The sequence below is a fragment of the Helianthus annuus genome, chromosome 10, assembly GCF_002127325.2.
Source record: "Helianthus annuus cultivar XRQ/B chromosome 10, HanXRQr2.0-SUNRISE, whole genome shotgun sequence".
NCBI classification, from domain to species: Eukaryota; Viridiplantae; Streptophyta; class Magnoliopsida; order Asterales; family Asteraceae; genus Helianthus; species Helianthus annuus.
In genome coordinates this window covers 135,911,068-135,934,649 of record NC_035442.2, presented here as the reverse complement: position 1 = coordinate 135,934,649, position 23,582 = coordinate 135,911,068, and the positions used below count along the sequence as shown (strand labels likewise).

Below are 23,582 nucleotides of genomic sequence, written 5' to 3'. Positions count from 1 at the left end.
ACGAATAAACGACACAAACCTACACGAAGTTAACATGTATCATGTATGGCCTTAACAGGTATCGTGTACCAAACAGGTAGACACGAGATTACCTGTTAATTTTCGTGTATAAACAGGTTAAATACCTGTTTACCTGTTAATACCCGTTAGTACACGATAAGAAATTAAATTAAATAAAACTCATCAGCCATGTGCGTGTTGGTTCCGTGATTTCTTTCTATTTTCATTCCTCATTCAAATTAAAAAAAACTAAAACCCTAAACTCCCTCTGTAACTCTCAGATAGTATATCATGTTCATGTTTTTATTCGTGTTAACAGGTATTAACAGGTAATTTTCGTGTATGACAGTCGAACAGTCGTGTTAACAGGTATTAACAGGTAATTTTCGTGTATATGGAGTCGTGTTCGTGTATGGGATTTCGTGTACCGTGTCTTATCGTGTCGTGTCGTGTCTTATCGTGTACGGGTATACACAATATGTCAGCCCTAACATAAATCATCTTTTTGGAATAAAGATGTAATTTTACAATTTTTTTAAAGTTGCTTGTTGCTGTATTTGAAGCGTATGGTACAAGTGTTCATACAATAGTTTCTAATTTATCCTTACTAATAAACTTCTCTTAAATTAATACATTATTTAATACACATGAAATTTTAATAACTACTAGTGGGGAACCGCGCATTGCAGCGGAGTCGACAATGTGGGGTGGAAACATAACTCAAACCTTAAACCTTAAAATGATGAAAAAAAATCATATAGAAGTTGTATATTTTTGTAACTACAACCGCTCATATCCTTATCAACGAGCTCATCAACGATACTATCTTTCATATCTTTCGACCCTGCAATCTCTCGGTACACTTCTTGAGCTAACCGCTCCGGTTTTCTAACCATTGCTAATCCTTTAGCCCACACCCTGCACCGCGTCTCCATACACTTACTCACACAATTGAACACAAGCTCGCGTCTTAACTTAGCCGATTCTTCGTTGGGTCTACCGAACTCTAACCGGTCAAACACACGTGGGTTCACGATCTTTCGAGTCTTCCCTATGGTGAAGTCGACAAACATTGTTTCGATATTTGCAAGCACTTCGGTTAGGTACTCAGGTTCCCATTTGGTAACCATTGTGATGGAAGAAGCCGAGTCTAGTAGATCGGTATCGACATCCATCGGGCTCGGGGTTGTTGAAAATTTTGGAGGGGTTAGCTCTCGGGCGAGAACCGAAGCTAAATCTTGCTTGCAGGTATCGGGAGTGTCTGCAGAGTTACAGCTTTCGGTGTTAAAAGATGGTTCGAGCACCAAATCCGGGCTCGGTTGTCTGCCAAAGTTACCAATGAGATATTTCCGATACGCGTAGTCATGAAACATCGGTTCTCGAGGATCGTTAACAGAAAACCCGTAACCTGAATCATCTGTATTCATTAGATCTTGGCCCTAATACATCACAAAATATCGAATTATTAATCATTTATATAAAGTACAAGTAATGTACATATTTTGTTGACAACATGCAAATTGAGCTTATGATTCTTGTTCCTGAGTTCCTAAAACATCACAAAATATCGAATTATTAATCATTTATATAAACACAGCACAATAGAGCAATAAAGAAAGCACTAAAGGTAAAATATGGTGTTAATTAACGAAAGGAAAAAGTTAGTTACCAAGAAGGTGGTAGTAAAGTGTGTTGTTAAGAACATATTTATAGATAAGGAGTGTTTTGTTCTCTGAGATGCAATAATCTACAAGTGAAACCAAATAACGATGGTGTATTCGACTAATAATACCTCAGCACTCTGAACTCCCCCTTGTCCACCTCCAATATTTAACTCCTTTACTGCTACGTCTGTCCCATAAGCTAAGATTGGTTTGTAAACATAACCAAATCCACCTCAACCTAAAAGATTCTGCGGTGAAAACCCATTTGTCACCTCAAGAAGATCTTGATAAGTAAACTTTGATCTCAGATTCCCTAATACACCAGGCTCATGTGGACTGCATTTGTAGATATGTTTCCAATCTCAACTGCTGACGTTTGTATGTTTAGCAGACCTGAAAATCTCACAAATCATAAACACTCTCAGACTTAAATGTCACAATTACAAAGTATAACTCTAAATTGTATAATAATTCATGTAATGTACTTAACTGAGGTAAATTACCCATCGAGGTTGACTAACCATAGAGCCCACTGTGTCCAGCAAACTTTTTTAACATGCGAAATTCCTAAAATGTCCTTGTAGGTTGAAAGCAGCTTACCTTGTTAATTCTTCCACTTCTACAGGTTGCACAAGAGCGGTTCTCGAGAAAAGCAAACTGTGGTGACTGATGGTAGCTATACCAAAAGGTTCCAAAACTGTGTGGGCCGAGAGATGGATCCCTATAAAAAAAATACAAGCAACTATGTTATGAAATGAAAAAAAAACAATTATATAACTTAAAAATAATAGTAGAAAAAACCTTCATTTGTATCTGAAGATTCAGAATTCAAACTCACCTTATAATCAGTAGCGGCGCTTGAACTGGGGGAGCTTAAACAGAAACTCTCTGAGGGGGCCTGGATGCGCCCGTAAAAAGTTGCCATATAAGCATGAAATGTAACTATCTATAATATTAAAAAGTTGGAATATTTAAATAAATTAGTTCATAGTTCATACCTTGATGTAAGCATCCACATAGTCATCTGCAACCACCATATTTCGAGCGTCATCCCCTGAAAATCCAACTTGGCCAAGCATACTATGTAATCACCTTTTAATATGAAAAAGGAAACAAGTTTCAAAAAATTGCCTTAGTAGAGTTTTAGTTTAGGCCAGCAAAAGAAGGTTTTATTGGGTATTATCTACACTACCTTGTGGTATTTATGGAAACAAAGAAATGCGAGAATTTTCAAAGGTCTTAAGCGTTCGGTTGAAACTATATGTAATTTTACAATTTTTTAAAGTTGCTTGTTGCAGTATTCAAAGCGTATGGTACAAGTGTTCTATACAATAGTTTCTAATTTATCCTTATTAATAAACTTCTCTTAAATTAATACATTATTTAATACACATGAAATTTTAATAACTATTTATAATACTTATATTTAATTTAATATTTAAATTCACATTTATTATTTATCTTTTATAACTAAAGACTATTATATATATTATATTATATTATATTATATTATATATATATTGTTGATAAAGCTCGATGAATAGTAACTTTATTTTTATAATAATATATAGCTTTTTAATATTATATATATATTGTTGATAAAGCTCGATGAATAGTAACTTTATTTTTATAATAATATATAGCTTTTTATTTAGTATTATTTTTATTTAATATATTATAATAAAGTTTATTATTATATTTGCTTTTAATAAGTTATTTTTAATTTTTTTCTCTTTCTAAAACCATACATTTCGTTTTTCATTTTTTAATAATTCTTTTTTCTTTTTTAGAATATATATTAATTTATCAATTAATTTGATACTTTTTAATAATTTATGTATATAACTTTTTTCTAAAACTTAAGTACGTAGTTGTGCTTGATTTTTCCATTCGACATTCCGTTAGAAGTTTTGTTAAAAACGAAGTTCTACTAAAAATAAAGTATTTATTTGGTATCACAAAACTGTACGATGATAAACTAAACCGTTCTAATGGTTTGATTTTCTAGACAACATGCTTTATTTTCGAATCACGTTTGTTTTACATTATCATTTGCTCAGTTTCGTCGCAACGCGCGACGTAAAAACACTAGTTTAAATTAAGGATCAAGTATATATACTTACTAAATATTTACATGATTACTAATAATAATAATAATAATAATAATAATAATAATAATACTTTATATAAAATTAAGATTCAGTTTTACCTTAATTAAAAACCTATAAATTAGCAACATAACTATGCATAAGGTTGTTGTACTTTTAGCTTTGGGAGTTTTTCAAAAAAAAATTGGAATTTTCCTTTTTAACCCTAAAGTTTCAATCTTTGACAATTTAAGTTTAAAGTTTTAATCTTTGGTAATTTAACCCCTTTGATTAGTTTGATTTTTTATTTCTAATTCAAAAGTTTCCATCTTATACAATTTAACCCCTTTGATTAATTTGATTTTTCATTTCTAACTCAAAAGTTTCCATCATTTGCGATCTAACCACTTTTATATTTTTTTACTTTTAACCCAAAGCTTTTCATCTTTTACAACTTTGGTCCCTTATACTTTTCATATATCGCGAAGTGTTGTAATCTTGGCTTTGGGGGTTTTTCAAAGAAAAAATGGTTATGCATATTGTTGTTGTAACCTTGGCTTTGGCGGTTTTTTAAAAAAAAAAATTTGATTTTTTTACTTTTCACTCAAAAGTATTTCATAAATTACTTTTAACCAAAAACTATTTGTTTTACTTTTAACCCAAAACCTTTTATCTTTTGCGATATATTCTCACAATTTTTTTACTTTCAACTTTGTTCCTTTATTGTTTTCATTTTCCGCAAATTTTACGCTTTATGCTTCGTTCTAAATTTTGTGACTTATCACATCGCAATGTGCGTCTCTGGTTTAACGTTTTTATGTTTCGTTCTAAGTTTTCCGAGTTAACACGACGCAACGTACATGTGTGGGTGAACGTTTTTACATCGTCTATTTTTTTCCCGTTTGACAGGTTCAACATAACGTGCAGGTCCTAAATCGACTTAGTTATAACTAAAGAATCCCCGCCGCATTGCGGCGGGTCGTAATACTAGTTATTTATATTTTATAATTAAATACTATTTAAATTAAGTATTATCTTATTTAAATGCTTAAGTATATAATTACTAAATATTTACACAATAATAATACCAAAATATAATGAAGTATATAATTACTAAATATTTATAATAATAATAATAATAATAACCCAATTTTAAGCAGTGTTTAAGATAGATCGGGTTAGATTGCGTTTTCCAAAAGAGCCCCGGGAACATTGGTTGCATTGCGTTCACCAAAACCACTGGGCTATCCCCAAATGGATTAAATATGTACATACTTTAAGCCTTAAACTTTAAGGTAGGTATGGTTAGATTGGCTCACACGGGCTAACAAACCGGTTACTATTGATCACAATGAAATGGTATAAAGAGCAAGTGTTAATACTGAAGTGTTTTTGCATAATTTTATACTATTGTGAATTTGTGATGTATAGTTATAAGTAGTGTTAACAACGAAAACGATCTAAAATATAAAAGTAAAGTTGAATCATAAAATGTTTTGTTAAATGCCATGTTACTAACACATCAACAACACCAAATCCAATTCAGTAAGTCATTATGCCATGTCCATGTCATGTGTTTGCCATCTCACCCACACATGTTACATTTAAAATCATCTGACTTTTCCTATATGTATTATTATATTATAAAAATAAAAACAAAATTGTAAGTCGTAAAGATAAAAACGTTGGTACAACGAAAACATGAGGATGAAGGGGGTTCAAACTCTTCCTTGAATCATACATATACCGGTAAACAATGTTTGGCTTAATTTTAGGCTTTTACATGAATCGAATATGTAGTAAATTGTTCGTGAATACATGTTCATCTTCGTTTCTTTATGTTTGTTTAGGTTTTTTATTTACTTTGTTCGTTTATATTCATTTACATAATCTTTCAAATATATTTATTAGTTATTGGTAATATTAAATTGGCCCAACATACCCATTAGCCCATTCAAATTCAGAACCAAACAATGGTTAAGTACTAATGAATACATTCATTTTCTTTGTAAATTTATTTTCGTTAGTGTTTGGTATACAGGAATAAGAGATGAAATGGAATAGACCATTGTGAGGGAGTAAAGAAAAAAGTGTGTGGTTGATCGATGGAATGAAATCATTCATTCCAAAATACATTCCATTCATTCAAAATCATTTCATCCGTCCCCTCAGTTTTTTCCATTCCATTCCCTCTTCACACTTCATTATCAACACCACAACCCACCACCGTTGCTACCACCTACCACCACCGTCATCCGTCGCTGTCACCTACCTCCGATCACCGCCACCTGCCACCACCGCTGCCACCACCTACCGCCACCACTCACCTCCGTCTCCACCACCCACTGTCGTTGCTGCCACCTCCGATCACCGCCACCACCCACCTTCGATCATCGCCACCTCCGATCACCGCCACCACCCACCTTCGATCATCGCTGCCACCCACCTCCGCCACTGCAATCAACCGCCACCACCGCTACCACCTGCGACCACCGTCGCCACCGCTACCACCTCTTACCATTGCCGCCGTCAACCACCACTGTCACCACCCACCATCGCCACTGCTACAATTGCCACCAATCACCATGCACCATCACCGCCCATCACTGACCACTGCCATCAAATTTTATTCCTTCGTCTTTTCTCGCATACCAAACAACAAAAAGTAATGGTTCATTCCATTCTCACATGGTAACAAAAATAAGACATAGAATGGTAATGATCAATTATGTTACCTCGTCCATTCCATTACCTTGTCAATTACATTCCCCTGTTCATTCTATTACCTCATATCAAACAAACCCTAAGGAGCTGTTTGTTTACCTCTAAACGAGTCTCTTAATGGTTCAGACCTCTTACTGGTTCAACACTTAATGGTTCAGACTGTTTGTTTCACGAGCAGATATCTGAATGGTTCAGACATTTGCCTCTGAATGGTTAAGCATTATACAGAGTCTGAATGGTTAAGACCTCTAATCTTAATTGTTCAGACATTTGCCTCTGAATGGTTAAGCATTATACAGGCTCTTAATGGTTCAGACCTCTTACTGGTTCAACACTTAATGGTTCAGACCTCTTACTGGTTCAACACTTAACCATTCAGATGTTGACAAACAGCCCCTAAGTTGTAACAACCCGACTTTCCAGGTCATTACTTGTCACTGACATTTCTCGCTTAATTGCTTGTACTCCCGAGATTTCGATTATCGCAAAGGGTTTAAACTATGTTTTACAATGCACTATTAAACGCTTATTACTACGCTTATTCAAAACGTGGTTATTGCATTTAAACACTATTTATAACGCTTACTATTTAAACGCATTATAACGCATATTATCGCATCGTTGTTTAGACTAAACGTTATCTCAACGCAATCTCAACACAAACTTGAAACGCGGATTTACTTTTATGCATCTTAGTTATTATGTGATTACTTGTTTAATGATTATGTGGTTATCTCAACGCAACGCTTACACGCTCAAACGCTTACTCGCAACTCGATTAAACGCAACGCAACGCTTAACACACGAAACGAAATTGGAAAACTAACTCGCACAACTTGGCTGATCGAATGGACACCCGATCGAATGGACATCCGCTCGGATGACCATCCGACCGGATGACCATTCGACCGAAAGGCTATCCGATCGCAACACATCGCGCACCGCCTTAACCCTTCTTTCACCCTTTATAAATACCTTCGTACACCTCCCTTTCACTAATTTGACACCTCCATCCGACCACACGTACTCAAGTCGCTCTCAGTCACTTCTTATCAAGATTCAAGGCTATTTCATAAGTATTTCTCCTCAAATCTTGTACAATCATCATCACTAATCACTTCTACATCATCTTCTCCATAAAAATCACGCATAAACACTTACTTTTTCTCTGAAATCACTGGTTTGGACCTCTTGAAGGTGGTTTCCACTGTTTTGCTCCGGCGAACGGTTAAGGAACACCATTTGATCTAGAATGGTTCTAGATCTGAAAGATTTCACACGATTTAACTCGAATCTCAACAAGATCTCAACACTTTTCATCTATTTTTAACTTTTCTTCAAACTTTCTTCACAATACCGATGGATCTGGGTTTATAAAGACTCTCTACCGACGGACAAGATTGTCCAGATTCGAGACCGTCTCAAGGCTGCCCGAAATAGGCAGAAGAGTTACGCGGATCCAAAGCGTAAAGATTTTCACTTCGAAGTAGGTGAAAAAGTGTTACTTAAAGTATCACCCTGGAAAGGGGTGATGCGTTTCGGTAAGAAAGGCAAACTAAGCCCGAGATACATAGGACCTTTCGAGGTTATCGAACGTGTCGGGTCAGTTGCCTACAAGTTAAACTTACCGGAGGAGCTCAATGGAATTCACAATGTGTTCCACATCTGCAATCTAAAGAAGTGCTTCGCTGATGAATCATTGGTGATACCACATACAGATGTGCATATAGATGAGAGCTTGAAATTTGTGGAAAAACCTTTGTCGATTGAAGATCGACAGGTAAAGAAGCTTCGAAGGAAGCATGTACCTATAGTAAAGGTCAAATGGGACGCCCGTAGAGGTCCCGAATTCACGTGGGAGGTTGAATCCACGATGAAAGAAAAATACCCTTATTTATTTCAGTAAATCTCGGGTCGAGATTTATTTTAAGGGGGTGAAGATGTAACACCTCGAAATTTTGGGTCCAATAATGTGTTAACACGTGTCATGAGTTTACACGTGGCATTAAATATTAAATAAAAGACTAAAGTTGACAAACCTTGAAAGTATGTAAATTCGAGGGTTATAAATGTCAACGAAGGGTAAATATACTATATAGTAACCCTAAACGATGCTCGTACCTTTAAACGAATAAATCAAGGATCGTACGGAGCGAAACGCGGAAGAAAGTGAGAGATTACAAGCTACAAGGGTTAACTGTGTCAACATGTTTAATTATACCTCTGAGTGACCCTTTTACGAACCCGAGGATTTGTAACAATAAAATACGCTCACTAGAATATACGATATAAATTTCGCGAAGTTCCGTTTTAAAACGAGAAAGTTATGATCAAATTCGTATGAGAGGGGTTAAAAGCGTCAACAATAAAAGTTAAGGCTTTTCGGACAGTAATTAAACTAACAGAGGACTTAACAATACGGGTAAAAGGCACGAGGCCCTTCATTGTAAATAATCGAGGGCTAAATCGCAAAGTTACCCCTTCGAAACCGAAAGGTCAAGTTAATCATTACAAAAGATTTGAAAATCTTGAAATTCAGGCCTCAGGCGGCCCGCCTGAGTGAAACAAGCAATTGAAGCGGGCCGCGAGCCACCTGTGGATACGTTTCCTGACATGAAGATTCAGGCGGCCCGCGTGCATGTAGCCTGAATCTAATGCGGGCCGCGTACGAGTCCCAGATGCAGAATTCTTGGACAGACTTGCTGTTTGAGGTTGTGAACGATCATTTGAGCAATTAATGAAGCATGAGCGCCCTCTACATGACCCCTAGCACCCAGGGCCACCTGCTGAACATCCATGATGCCTTGTAGGTTGATGTGTAATGATCTTATGCATGAAATGTTACTATAAAAGGCCATGCATTGTGCACAAGTAAATCACACCTCAAACCTGCTCTCTTGGCCATCTCTGGAGCTCTCAAGCACTCTTCTAACATCCTAGGACGTGCACCAAGCTTCTGAAAGTATGCCAACCCTTTTATGGCTTAGTTTTTGCTTAGTTTAGCTTAAAAGTCAATCCGTCGTAATTAACGATTGACTTTGCGATAAATCACAAATGGTCCAGTGGTTTGTCGAATCAAAGATAGTTATATGTTGGTAATCATGTGGGCTTTAAACCCCTAAAAGGGCACCCTCTGATTCCCACTCTAACTAGTCCAAATGTCGAGTCAAACGTGCTTAGAAAAAGTCAACAGAAATGCTATTTTGCGATTTCTTGCATAATCAGTAATATGGATGATATGTAACCTGTTTAAACACTCATAAAATATGATAATAAGTATATTAACTAGTCTAAGCTTGTTTGATCCGACCATTTATTGTTTTGACCCGGTTCGGAGCCGAATGTCACAAAAGTTTGACTTTTGCTTTGACTTCAGTTCTGACCCGTTAAAGTAAGATTTAGATATGCCTTAGGACTCTCTTAGGACCAGGTTACATGATGGTATAACCCTCTGTGACCGGTTCGTTTGTTGTCCGAGTCTTTTACACATTTCCGTTAAATGCTTAAAAGTTGACCGTAACGCCCTTTTTGATTTAAAACGAGAGATTCGGACGTGTGAAAGAATCATAACCTTAGTTACTGATTTCTAAGCATGTCCCTAAAATTTCATGTCAATCCGAGGTCCAGAATAGGAGTTATGCTAAATAGCGTAAATTGCGAAACTTTAGTAATTTAATAGCGCAATTAGCATAACGCCTATCTAAACCCGGATTTCGACACCAAACCTTTTACTCACTGATGTAAAATAATATTTTGGGATTTTTAAGGATTTTTAATTATTTTTAACCTGCTCATAACCTGCGGTTATGGCAACGGTTCGGTAAATACCGAATATACCCTTTTCGGCCATAACTTGAGTTCTACAAGGTCTTTTGACCCGATTCCAGTTGCTACTGCTTTTAATTAATAAATAAAGTATTTTAGACCTTGTAAACTGTTCGGGAAACTCAGATTTCCTGTAGAACTCTGAAACCTCTTTTAAAATCTTTAAAAAGACCGAAATACCCCTACGGGGCATAACATGAACTTAAACTCGTTACGGGCATTATGGAAGGTATCCTACTGATACCACAACCTCTTTAAAGCATATTGACTTAGGAAAACAGTGTAGGACTCTTACGGTTACCCGTTGCGCCTTTTGCGCGCACGGTTCGGCTTATGTAACTAGTTTACATAAATTAGCCGAAACGGGTCAAACCATATTGTTTTGACCCCAAAATCCAGAGTATGATTATTATACCCATATAAAACAAGTCTTCAAACTTTTTGGGTCAAGATCACACTCCATTCACGGTTTTCGCCTTTCACGCGATTAAAGCGTAACTATCCATTGAAACTGACCGGTCTAAGCTACGGCTAAATTAAAGACCCGTTAGGATTCTAATAGGTTAATTTAAACCTTTGTTCCAGAATAGGGGACCAGTAAAAGCTATCTGCAATTTATTTCAATTAAGGAATTATACTTGCAAAGGTAAATACTTTTAACTTATTTTCTGTTATACGGGCTTGGGTTACGGTATTTAAAATACCGCTTGGTCGGGAAATTGACCCCAACTCATTAGTAGTTGGGTATTATCAATGTGACCCGTTTAAAAATTTGTTTTGTTGGCTTTACGCCTTTGGGGGCTTAATGACCATGTCCCGGATATCCTCGACAGCATTTTACGAAATGGCCACGACCTTGACATCCGGGTGTAGGCGTACACCCGGCATTATGTCCATAATTATAAAAGTATAGCCGTTGGTTACCCGCCACGGTTTTATGCTATGTGGCGTGTCTATTAAACTTTAACCCGGCACGACCCGGGCGACCGAACGCATAGTAAACATGTAATTCTTTACAAGATTTAATTATAAATTATCCCAAGTTATAAAGAGTTTGTGCCTTGTGCATTTAAACCAATTTAAGTGTCAGTTGAATGTATTTACCAGTGTAAACTGGCGTATTTTCCCAAAAAGACTAAATGCAGGTACTATGCGTAATTGGCTGGGATTTCTCCTTAGCATCATTAGAAGTCTCGCAAGCTTAAGATGCCTGAAGTCTGTTGAACAATACTTTTGTTATTATTATTGATCCCCTGTGGATTTTATTTCAACAATGGTGATACCTTGATATTACACTTAATGTTGAAATATATTTATCTTTATGTTTCCGCTGTGCATTCATTTATATTGTGTGGTTTGACTATATTGTTGCCAACTACGTCACGGTAATCCCCCACCGGGCCCACCGGAGACACGTGGAAATCGGGGTGTGACAGGTTGGTATCAGAGCCAACACTGAGTGAATTAAACACTAGCCTTTGTGTTTAATCTCAGTTACACAATTGCACATACTTGAGTCTAGACAAGAACATTGGACAAATTCGAATTGTTATTCCAGTTTGTCTTTTTATTGTTTATTGTTATTTAAAGTTTTGAAAGCAGGAAATATGCCGCCTGCAATCAGACGAGGAAGAGGAGGAAGAGGAAAAGGGAGGATCATTACTCACAATGATCACGAGGCTGGACCTTCGAACATGCGAGCTCCTTCCAGTACAAGGAGTGAAGAACCACAGAGACGAAGAAGAAACCTCTTTGAACCTGCGAGACATTCTACCTCGCATAGCTCGACACCCTCATACCGTCATTCGTTTGGACCAGATTCGGAAAACAATCCCAATAACCCTCAACCATCCTTTATACCTCTCCAGCGATCTGCTTCGCACCGTTCTTATGGCGATCCTTCACCTTTCTTCATAGGACAGTTTAACCCGGCGGATTATGTCCAAGAGCCAATAGGGTATAACCCTTTAGGACCAGAGGATCACTTTTCTGAAGATAATGCAGTGGATATGGACGAGGATACAGATCCCGTCGAGCCTGCACGGGGTACTCCCAATCATCCAATCGAGATCTCTGATGGGTCATCCTTTCATGGAACACCCTATCAAGGTCCCGACAGCTACCAGGCGAGGTTTGACCAATGTAATTGGTACTTTACACCTTCACATCATTTCTCGCCACATGACCAACAGCAACAACAGGATCCTTCTGAGGATTCGCGGTTTGTGGCCGTTACGCCACCGCCACCGCCACCGGTTCAACCAGTAATTCCAGATCCGCCAAGGCGTAGAAGATCAGGCGCACGGGTGTCCACCCGAGGAGGGGAATTCCATTTCAGCACCCCTCGCCACTCGAGTGCGAGTCACTTTCCGTCAGTGCCTGAAGAAGAACCACAATTAGGGGAACCTTCTGGTCACCCTGCAGAGGTGAATTCTGCACCAGTTGCACCACCTCCGCCACCTTTCGGATATGACAATCCGATACCAGCGTACGGCGCTTCCACGACGTACAATCCGTTTGAGCAGCCGACTCACACGCACTACAACTATAACTATGATGCCGATCCATATGTGGTAGCGGCTAATTATAATGCCCTCCATGGAACCTCTTGGAGACCAATTACTCAGCTCATGGGTATCCAATAACTCCTAGACCTCTGGTTCAGCAACCGTCGCAGCAGCCACGTTTTTCTCCACCGGAGCAAGAAGAAATACTCCACCGTTTAAACCGTGTGGAACGAGACTTCGAACAAGAACGCAAGAGTAATCGTGGATTTCTCAAGGGCCTAGCAAACCTACTAAAAGGGAGGAAGAAAAGAGATCATTAGTCTCCTTATGTATTGTTATATTTACAACTTAGTCCCTGCGTGGACATTTATCGTATTTCAGTCCCTACGTGGACTTATCTTTTTAGTCCCTGCACGGACATCTATCTTGTATTAGTCCCTGCGTGGACTTATTTCGGTAAACCTCTGCGTAGGTAATTATTTATTTAAAAGTCCCGTTTAGGGCAGCGTGTAATCATATTTGAAATTTAAGGAGTGTTATGTTATAAATTTCATTTTTGTTATCATTATATATGAAATAAATCAAAAATCATTCCTTTTAAATTTAAATCTGCCTAAATAAAGAATCTTAAGAGTGAAACCTAGCCAGGTGTCTTTATAAGATCCGGCCAAGATGGTAAGACCTGATTAAAAGATTCAGATTTCCTGTTAACCTCTGTAATCATGTTAACGTTCATGGCAGATGTGATTCGTTAAAATCGCACGCGTCATTCTTATATAAGAATCCTTCTATGGATTCCAAAGCCCAAATTAATGATTTATAAATCATGGGTTAAATCGTCAATGAAGATGATCAATTATTAAACATCCATTAGTGATGTAGTGCCTACGGGCCAAACTTATTAAACATCCATTAGTGATGTAGTGCCTACGGGCCAAACTTATTAAACATCCATTAGTGATGTAGTGCCTACGGGCCAAACTTATTTAAACATCCATTAGCGATGTAGTGCCTACGGGCCAAATTATAAAACATCCATTAGTGGTGTAGTGCCTACGGGCCATAATTATTGTCATATAAGACAAAAGACAGTGGTAGTCTATGACTCCCTGTCAGAAAGGGTAAAAGGACTACGGTTCAAACCTTCGTACCTCGATTCTCTGTAATCTCGGCTAAAATTATAAAAAACGTCCTTGTGACTAGGCTTTTATGCCACCAGTAATATTGTTTGTAATTAGGATAAGTATGTTCAAATCCTAAATAAAAGTGAGTAACAAATTAACCAGATATGGTCTCTGTTTACCATGGTTAATGAATTGCCATAAAAGACAATTCCATAATAAACTCCTAAATAAAATTTTTCGTTATCTTCTGTAGCAGATTCAAGTTACCATGGCTGATCCTAGTGGGGAGAACAGTCATACGAAGGAAGACGAATACGATAACGCCCAGGTTCATTTGACGGGCGCTGAATTAAAAGCTCTTGTCGACAATGCTGTTAAGGCAGCCCTGGATCGACAATACGAGGAATATACTGAATCCCGGAGCAGAACCATATCCAAACCACACTCAAAGCCGAAAACCCACTCAAAATCTCACAGCAAACCACCGTCTAAGCCCAAAAAGGACGATGATAATCACTCGTCCAATGAAAACAGTGTCCGTCCAGAAAAGGTATATACTGATGCATCTCGCGCCAGAGGCTGCACCTACAAGTACTTTGTATCATGCAAACCCTGAGACTTCACTGGGGAGAAAGGATCGGTTGATTGTATGACGTGGCTAGACGAGATGGACACCGCGGTGGACATCAGCGGCTGTGCAGAAAGAGACGTGGTAAAGTATGTGTCACAATCATTCAAGGGCAAGGCCCTGGCTTGGTGGAGGTCGTTGGTTCAGGCCTCGGGAAAGGCTGTTCTATACAGCATGACATGGGAGGAATTCATTTCTCTCATCAAGGAGAATTACTGCCCTCAACATGAGGTGGAAAAGATAGAATCCGATTTTCTATCATTGGTTATGACGAACCTTGACTGTCAAGCTTACCTAACGAGCTTCAACACGATGTCCCGGTTGGTTCCGTATCTGGTAACCCCGGAGCCAAAGAGAATAGCTCGTTTTATCGGTGGTTTAGCCCCCGAGATAAAGGCAAGCGTAAAGGCCTCTCGGCCAGCGACCTTTAGATCTGTGGCCGACATATCTTTGTCCCTTACTCTTGATGCGGTCCGACAAAGATCGCTGAGGAACAAAGAGGCCGAGAAGAGAAAGCGTGACGATGATACTTCACGGAGGTCGAACAAGAAACACCGTGGAAACGGTGACAACAAGAGAGGGTCGGAGTCAAGGAAGGATGGGCAACAGTCTGGTGAAAAGCCCAAGTGCAAGAATTGCAAGAGACATCACTTTGGAAAGTGTAGGCTCGAATCAAACTCGCAGACTCAATCGAAGTCATCTGCTTGCGGGCTGTGCAAGTCCAAGGACCACAAGACTGTGGATTGCAAAAAGATAAAAGATGAAACTTGCTATAACTGCAACGAGAAGGGGCACATTAAAACCAACTGCCCTAAATATGCCAAGAAGCCTGAAGAGGCCAAGAAGACCAATGCAAGAGTCTTCAGGATGGAGGCGAAAGAAGCAGTGCTAGATGATAACGTGAACACAGGTACTTTTCTCGTAAATGATATCTTTGCAAGAGTACTTTTTGATTCGGGCGCTGATAAGTCTTTCGTAGATCATAAATTTTGCAAATTGTTGAATATGCCTGTCAAAACCTTAAATGTGAATTACGAGGTAGAACTAGCAGATGGCACCATAGAAACCGTCTCCACTGTGTTAGATGGATGTGTGATATCCATTAAGAACCACTCTTTTCCTCTATCTCTACTTCCCTATAAATTGGCCGGTTTTGACCTAGTATTGGGTATGGACTGGTTATCTCACAACCAGGCCCAAATCGTCTGTAACAGAAAGCAAGTGGTGATAAAGACTCCATCTGGTGAATTGCTTACCATTCGGGGAGATACCCAGTACGGATTGCCTGAGCAAGTGACTATGCTCAAGGCTTCAAAATGTCTAAAGAAAGGTTGTGCCATCTACATGGCACAGGTGATTATTGAAGAGCCTAAACCGAAGATAGAAGACATTCCCGTTATTTCGGAATATCCAGAAGTTTTCCCTGAAGATCTACCTGGTTTGCCACCAGATAGGCAAGTGGAATTCAGGATCGATATCATCCTTGGAGCAGCACCTATTGCTAGAGCACCTTACAGGCTAGCACCAACCGAAATGAAAGAGTTGAGGACCCAGCTGGATGAACTGCTAGCTAAAGGTTTCATCAAACCTAGTTCGTCTCCCTGGGGAGCACCTGTCCTGTTTGTCAAGAAGAAGGACGGATCGATGCGTCTGTGCATCGATTATCGCGAGCTTAATAAGGTCACGATAAAGAATAGATATCCCTTGCTGAGGATCGACGATTTGTTCGATCAGTTACAAGGGGCAAGTTATTTCTCGAAGATTGACTTGAGGTCAGGCTACCATCAACTAAAAGTCAGAGATGAAGACGTACATAAAACCGCATTTAGGACTCGTTACGGTCACTACGAGTTCCTAGTGATGCCTTTCGGGCTCACTAATGCACCGGCTGCGTTCATGGATCTCATGAATCGCGTCTGCAAGACGTACTTAGATAAATTCGTCATCATTTTCATCGACAATATTCTTATCTACTCGAAGAACTGAGCTGACCATGAGAAACACCTTCGTTGTATTCTCAAACTCCTGCATCACGAGAAACTCTATGCCAAATTCTCCAAGTGCGAATTCTGGCTACGAGAAGTCCAATTTCTAGGACACGTTGTCAGCGAGCGTGGTATCCAGGTGGATCCCGCTAAAGTAGAAGCCGTAATGAATTGGCAAGAGCCAACGACGCTTACAGAGATTCGTAGTTTCCTGGGGTTAGCAGGATATTACAGGCGATTCATTGAAAACTTTTCAAGGATTGCTGCGCCCTTAACTTCCTTGACCAAGAAGAAAGTAAAGTTCATTTGGGGCCCTAAGCAGCAAGAGTCCTTTGATATTCTAAAGCAAAAGCTGAGCAACGCTCCTGTGTTGACATTACCTGAAGGTACCGAAGAGTTCGTAGTTTACTGCGACGCATCACACACTGGCATGGGATGTGTGCTCATGCAGAAAGGCAAAGTTATTGCCTATGCTTCGAGACAGTTAAAGGTGCACGAGAAGAATTACACCACCCATGACTTGGAGCTGGGTGCCGTTGTGTTCGCACTAAAACTGTGGAGGCATTATCTGTATGGTATCAAGTTTGTGATCTATTCAGATCATAAGAGCCTGCAACATCTGTTTAATCAGAAGGAGCTAAACATGAGGCAACGCCGATGGATGGAGACTTTAAATGATTATGATTGTGAAATCAGATATCATCCCGGCAAGGCGAATGTAGTCGCTGATGCCCTGAGTAGAAAGGAAAGGGTGAAACCCATCCGAGTCAATGCCAAGAGCATTGAAGTGAAGAATAATTTGATTGAAAGGTTGTTAGCTGCACAACGAGAAGCTGTGTTGGAAGCTAACTATCCTAAGGAAAAGTTAGGAGTAACTGAGGAGCAGTTAACTCTTAGCAAGGACAGAATTTTACGATTAAATGGACGAATATGGGTTCCGATTTATGGAGGACTACGAGATGTTATCCTCCAGGAAGCCCATAGTTCCAAATATTCTGTTCACCCGGGAGCTGATAAGATGTATCAGGATCTAAAGGCAAATTATTGGTGGATAGGCTTGAAAAAGTCTGTAGCCGCTTATGTAGCTAAATGCTTGACTTGTGCGCAAGTCAAAGCTGAGCATTAAAAGCCGTCTGGCTTGCTACAACAGCCTGAACTTCCCGAATGGAAGTGGGAATGTGTAACTATGGATTTTATTACCAAGTTACCCAAGACAAAGAAAGGAAATGACACAATATGGGTTATAGTCGATAGACTGACTAAGTCAACTCATTTCTTACCCATCAAGGAGACTTATAGCTCCGACATGTTAGCCCAGTTATACGTTGATAAGATTGTAGCCCTACATGGCATACCTGTGTCTATTATCTCCGACAGAGATACTAGATACACGTCTCATTTCTGGAAAAGCTTCCAGCAATCTTTGGGTACACGTTTGAATTTTAGTACGGCTTACCATCCTCAGACAGACGGTCAGAGTGAGCGTACTATTCAAACGTTGGAAGACATGCTACGTGCATATGCTATCGATTAGGGTGGTAGTTGGGATAAGAACCTACCACTAATCGAATTCTCCTACAACAATAGCTTCCATACCAGCAATAAGGCTGCGCCTTTCGAGGCATTATACGGTAGAAAGTGTAGATCGCCTGTTTGTTGGGCGGAAGTTGGAGATGTCCAATTATCAGGACCAGAGATAGTCTTCGAGACGACGGACAAGATTGTCCAGATTCGAGACCGTCTCAAGGCTTCCCGAGATAGGCAGAAGAGTTACGCGGATCCAAAGCGTAAAGATTTTCACTTCGAAGTAGGTGAAAAAGTGTTACTTAAAGTATCACCCTGGAAAGGGGTGATGCGTTTCGGTAAGAAAGGCAAACTAAGCCCGAGATACATAGGACCTTTCGAGGTTATCGAACGTGTCGGGTCAGTTGCCTACAAGTTAAACTTACCGGAGGAGCTCAATGGAATTCACAATGTGTTCCACATCTGCAATCTAAAGAAGTGCTTCGCTGATGAATCATTGGTGATACCACATACAGATGTGCATATAGATGAGAGCTTGAAATTTGTGGAAAAACCTTTGTCAATTGAAGATCGACAGGTAAAGAAGCTTCGAAGGAAGCATGTACCTATAGTAAAGGTCAAATGGGACGCCCGTAGAGGTCCCGAATTCACGTGGGAGGTTGAATCCACGATGAAAGAAAAATACCCTTATTTATTTTAGTAAATCTCGGGTCGAGATTTATTTTAAAGGGGTGAGGATGTAACACCTCGAAATTTTGGGTCCAATAATGTGTTAACACGTGTCATGAGTTTACACGTGGCATTAAATATTAAATAAAAGACTAAAGTTGACAAACCTTGAAAGTATGTAAATTCGAGGGTTATAAATGTCAACGAAGGGTAAATATACTATATAGTTGTCACACCCCAACCAATGGCGGAAACATCGGGATGAGACGAAGTGTGAAGATTGCTAGAGACATCATAACGCTATTTGTGACAATATTTAGAAAATCCAAATTTCATTTCATTTCATAACTTCCAATGGTCAACATTACAAGAAATTCAAATACAATAAGTTTGACAAAACAACATGATAACATAACAAAATTTGATACAACATATTAAACCCTAACGTCTATATGTGTATCTAGGCATCAACGCTATTTCTTTTCTTAGCATCGTCCTCATCAACCTGTAACATGTTTAAAATAATTCAATGCAAAAGCAAAGGCGAGTATACAAGTTTGGTGCATACATAGCATAAGATAAAAGTGTGAACAATTCCTCATAGCAAGCATGCGATTCAAGATAAACATTAAATATGGCATGTGTATAACATATCAAACCAAGAAAACGCAACTTGCTCATGACATAACCAAAGTTTCAGTGGAGGCGGGTCGTTAATCCTATAGCGCTACATATGTCAAGGTTTGGCTCGTACGAAGTTAATGATAAGTTCAACACATAAGAATCACCCAAATTTAAAGTATCAAGTCATCACATATACAAGCATGTTATAGGAATGTTCATGTGTTTAGACAAAAGTTCATGTGTAAGTTTCAATAGGTAAACATGTTACACCCCAAAAGTAGTAAAAGTAAAAAGGGGGAAAGTACGAGTATACTCACAAAGTTTGCATATGTTTTCCGATTATCCAATTGTTGACGAGTAGAGATTTAGAGTCCGAATGTATAAGGGTTAAAGTTCAAGTATGCTTAGAGTCGAGATTCGAAATAAAACAACATGAAAGTATTATATCAACATAATCATCTTCAACACATAACACTTGTATGACACTTGGTAACCACGAGGGTTATAATAATGTTTTCATGAGTTGAACACCCATAAGAATCATAACAAGGTTTAGGTCCTTAGATGATGTCCTACTACTTTGACAAATGAACATAAATTCAACATCAAAGGTTCGAATGTACATAGATATTATTTAGGTTATATAATATATATTATTTAGGTCCAATATTTCAAGTAGGAGGTAGGAGATTAAATCTCCATTTAGGTACCTCTAAGTTACAAGGACGTCATGGATGGGGTAGAAAGGCTAAGCTTCCATTTAGGCACCCCTTTGATGTTCACCACTACACTTGATGTAAAAACAACCAAGGAGGGTCATGAACTAAGGTTAGTACAAGTATGTAAGATAAACTAAACTAATATAAATCATCAAATCATGTGAGGATTGTATGTTTGGACAACCCAAGTTGTTCCATAATCACTCATGCATCAAAGACTAAGTTTGACATGACTTGTGGGTTAAAACCCTAAATAAAACACCAAGTTTATGATGTTTAATCCTCTGATTTTTAAGTGTCTCAACCTTGTTTTTAAGCCTAACCAACCACTAAAGTGTTGTAAGCATTAGGACATAGGTTTGAGATGAGATAGACTCAAGTTTGGTAAGAAATAACAAGGATTTCATGAAAACAAAAACAATCAGTGGACTTTGGAGCCTTTTTGCCGGAGTTCCAGGGACTTATTTACTGTGAAAAACCCTTAGAATCGAAGCCAAGGTCAAGCCAAGCGTTCTGGAAAAAGAATGGACCAAAACGGATAAGAAATGAAGAAGTTATGCCCATTTTCGTAAAGCTCAATGAATCTGTCCGAACTCTGATTTGCAGCAACGATTTTGAGTGATTTTGGAGAGATTAGAGAGTTGCAAAAGTGGAAAAGTGGCTGGGATTAGAGTGGTATTTATAGGGGAAGGATTAGGGTTAAAGTTGGTTGGCATTAAAGGGGTTAGTTGGTTGATAAAAAAAAATTAAAACAAATCAACTATTGCAGCCATAGTTGCGGCCGTAATGCTGCTGTCTTTCTTTGGTTTATATTTTTTTATTCGTTCAACCCAAGCATGCTATTAATATGTTACATTTGTTTGTCACAATACTAACCATTCAAATGAATGTTAGGTGATTTATACCTTTCACAAAAACAATTTAATATTGCAATATAATCAACCAAATTTTTTTTTCTTTTAAGTGTAATCGGCCATAAGGCCTTTACTAAACTTTTCATGTTGGCATTTTTTTCTTTTTTTTTTATAATAATAAGTTTATCATGTATGTATACTATGTACTAATAATAATAATATTACTAATTAATTTTTTTATCACATATATGTATATATATATATATGTATATATATATTAATGCTTAATTTATATAAAACATGAAGTTAAATAATTATAAAACAAAGTATAGGTTGTGTATTGTAAACGTATAATCAAGTGTTTGCACGTGTAGGATGTCTAGAATCACGTATTGATTGTAAGTTACACATGTGTTTACAAGGGTACGAGCACGTAACAAATGTATATAAGGATTAAATGTTTAGGCATGTAAAAAAAATAAATGGAGTATAATTTGTATGAAGTAATTAATTTTATTACGATCGAAGTCTCGGGTTACAATGGTTTGAAACGAAGTATGAAATACAAAAGGAACATGCTTCCAAAATTAGAAATCCAAGCACGCCCTTCTAAATATGGAAAGTACGAAAAAGCAGGGCGTTACAATAGTAACCCTAAACGATGCTCGTACCTTCAAACGAATAAATCATGGATCGTACGGAGCGAAACGCGGAAGAAAGTGAGAGATTACAAGCTACAGGGGTTAACTGTGTCAACATGTTTAATTATACCTCTGAGTGACCCTTTGATGAACCCGAGGCTTTGTAACAGTAAAATACGCTCACAAGAATAAACGATATAAATTTCGCGAAGTTCCGTTTTAAAACGAGAAAGTTATGATCAAATTCGTATGAGAGGGGTTAAAAGCGTCAACAATAAAAGTTAAGGCTTTTCGGACAGTAATTAAACTAACCGAGGACTTAACAATACGGGTAAAAGGCACGAGGCCCTTCATTGTAAATAATCGAGGGCCAAATCGCAAAGTTACCCCTTCGAAACCGAAAGGTCAAGTTAATCATTACAAAAGATTTGAAAAAAATCTTGAAATTCAGGCCTTAGGCGGCCCACCTGAGTGAAACAAGCAAGTTGAAGCGGGCCGCGAGCCACCTGTGGATACGTTTCCTGACATGAAGATTCAGGCGGCCCGCGTGCATGTAGCCTGAATCTAATGCGGGCTGCGTACGAGTCCCAGATGCAGAATTCTTGGACAGACTTGCTGTTTGAGGTTGTGAACGATCATTTGAGCAATTAATGAAGCATGGGCGCCCACTACATGACCCCTAGCACCCAGGGCCACCTGCTGAACATCCATGATGCCTTGTAGGTTGATGTGTAATGATCTTATGCATGAAATGTTACTATAAAAGGCCATGCATTGTGCACAAGTAAATCACACCTCAAACCTGCTCTCTTGGCCATCTCTGGAGCTCTCAAGCACTCTTCTAACATCCTAGGACGTGCACCAAGCTTCTGTAAGTATGCCAACCCTTTTATGGCTTAGTTTTTGCTTAGTTTAGCTTAAAAGTCAATCCGTCGTAATTAACGATTGACTTTGCGATAAATCACAAATGGTCCAGTGGTTTGTCGAATCAAAGATAGTTATATGTTGGTAATCATGTGGGCTTTAAACCCCTAAAAGGGCACCCTCTGATTCCCACTCTAACTAGTCCAAATGTCGAGTCAAATGTACTTAGAAAAAGTCAACAGAAATGCTATTTTGCGATTTCTTGCATAATCAGTAATATGGATGATATGTAACCTGTTTAAACACTCATAAAATATGATAATAAGTATATTAACTAGTCTAAGCTTGTTTGATCCGACCATTTATTGTTTTGACCCGGTTCGGAGCCGAATGTCGCAAAAGTTTGACTTTTGCTTTGACTTCAGTTCTGAACCGTTAAAGTAAGATTTAGATATGCCTTAGGACTCTCTTAGGACCAGGTTACGTGATGGTATAACCCTCTGTGACCGGTTCGTTTGTTGTCCGAGTCTTTTACACATTTCCGTTAAATGCTTAAAAGTTGACCGTAACGCCCTTTTTGATTTAAAACGAGAGATTCGGACGTGTGAAAGAATCATAACCTTAGTTACTGATTTCTAAGCATGTCCCTAAAATTTCATGTCAATCCGAGGTCCAGAATAGGAGTTATGCTAAATAGCGCAAATTGCGAAACATTAGTAATTTAATAGCGCAATTAGCATAACGCCTATCTAAACCCGGATTTCGACACCAAACCTTTTACTCACTGATGTAAAATAATATTTTGGGATTTTTAAGGATTTTTAATTATTTTTAACCTGCTCATAACCTGCGGTTATGGCAACGGTTCGGTAAATACCGAATATACCCTTTTCGGCCATAACTTGAGTTCCACAAGGTCTTTTGACCCGATTCCAGTTGCTACTGATTTTAATTAATAAATAAAGTATATTAGACCTTAAAAACTCGGGAAACTCAGATTTCCTGTAGAACTCTGAAACCTCTTTTAAAATCTTAAAAAGACCGAAATACCCCTACGGGGCATAACATGAACTTAAACTCGTTACGGGCATTATGGAAGGTATCCTAATGATACCACAACCTCTTTAAAGCATATTGACTTAG

At 38.4% G+C, this 23,582-nt stretch overlaps 1 protein-coding gene across 1 annotated transcript; it reads right to left on the bottom strand.

Annotated features, from left to right (window-relative positions):
* Positions 1–685: 685 nt before the first annotated feature.
* On the bottom strand, positions 686–1,543 carry LOC118483377. The gene is made up of 2 exons (XM_035979116.1): positions 1,517–1,543; positions 686–1,439 (listed from the first exon to the last, which is right to left on the bottom strand). Exon 2 carries the CDS (start codon positions 1,425–1,427, stop codon positions 735–737), a length of 693 nt encoding a protein of 230 aa, XP_035835009.1. The 5' UTR covers positions 1,428–1,439; positions 1,517–1,543; the 3' UTR covers positions 686–734.
* Positions 1,544–23,582: the final 22,039 nt, after the last annotated feature.

Coding starts and splice junctions, on each gene's coding strand:
- LOC118483377 (XM_035979116.1), bottom strand. CDS start 1,427: ATGAATACAGATGATTCAGGTTACGGGTTTTCTGTTAACGATCCTCGA.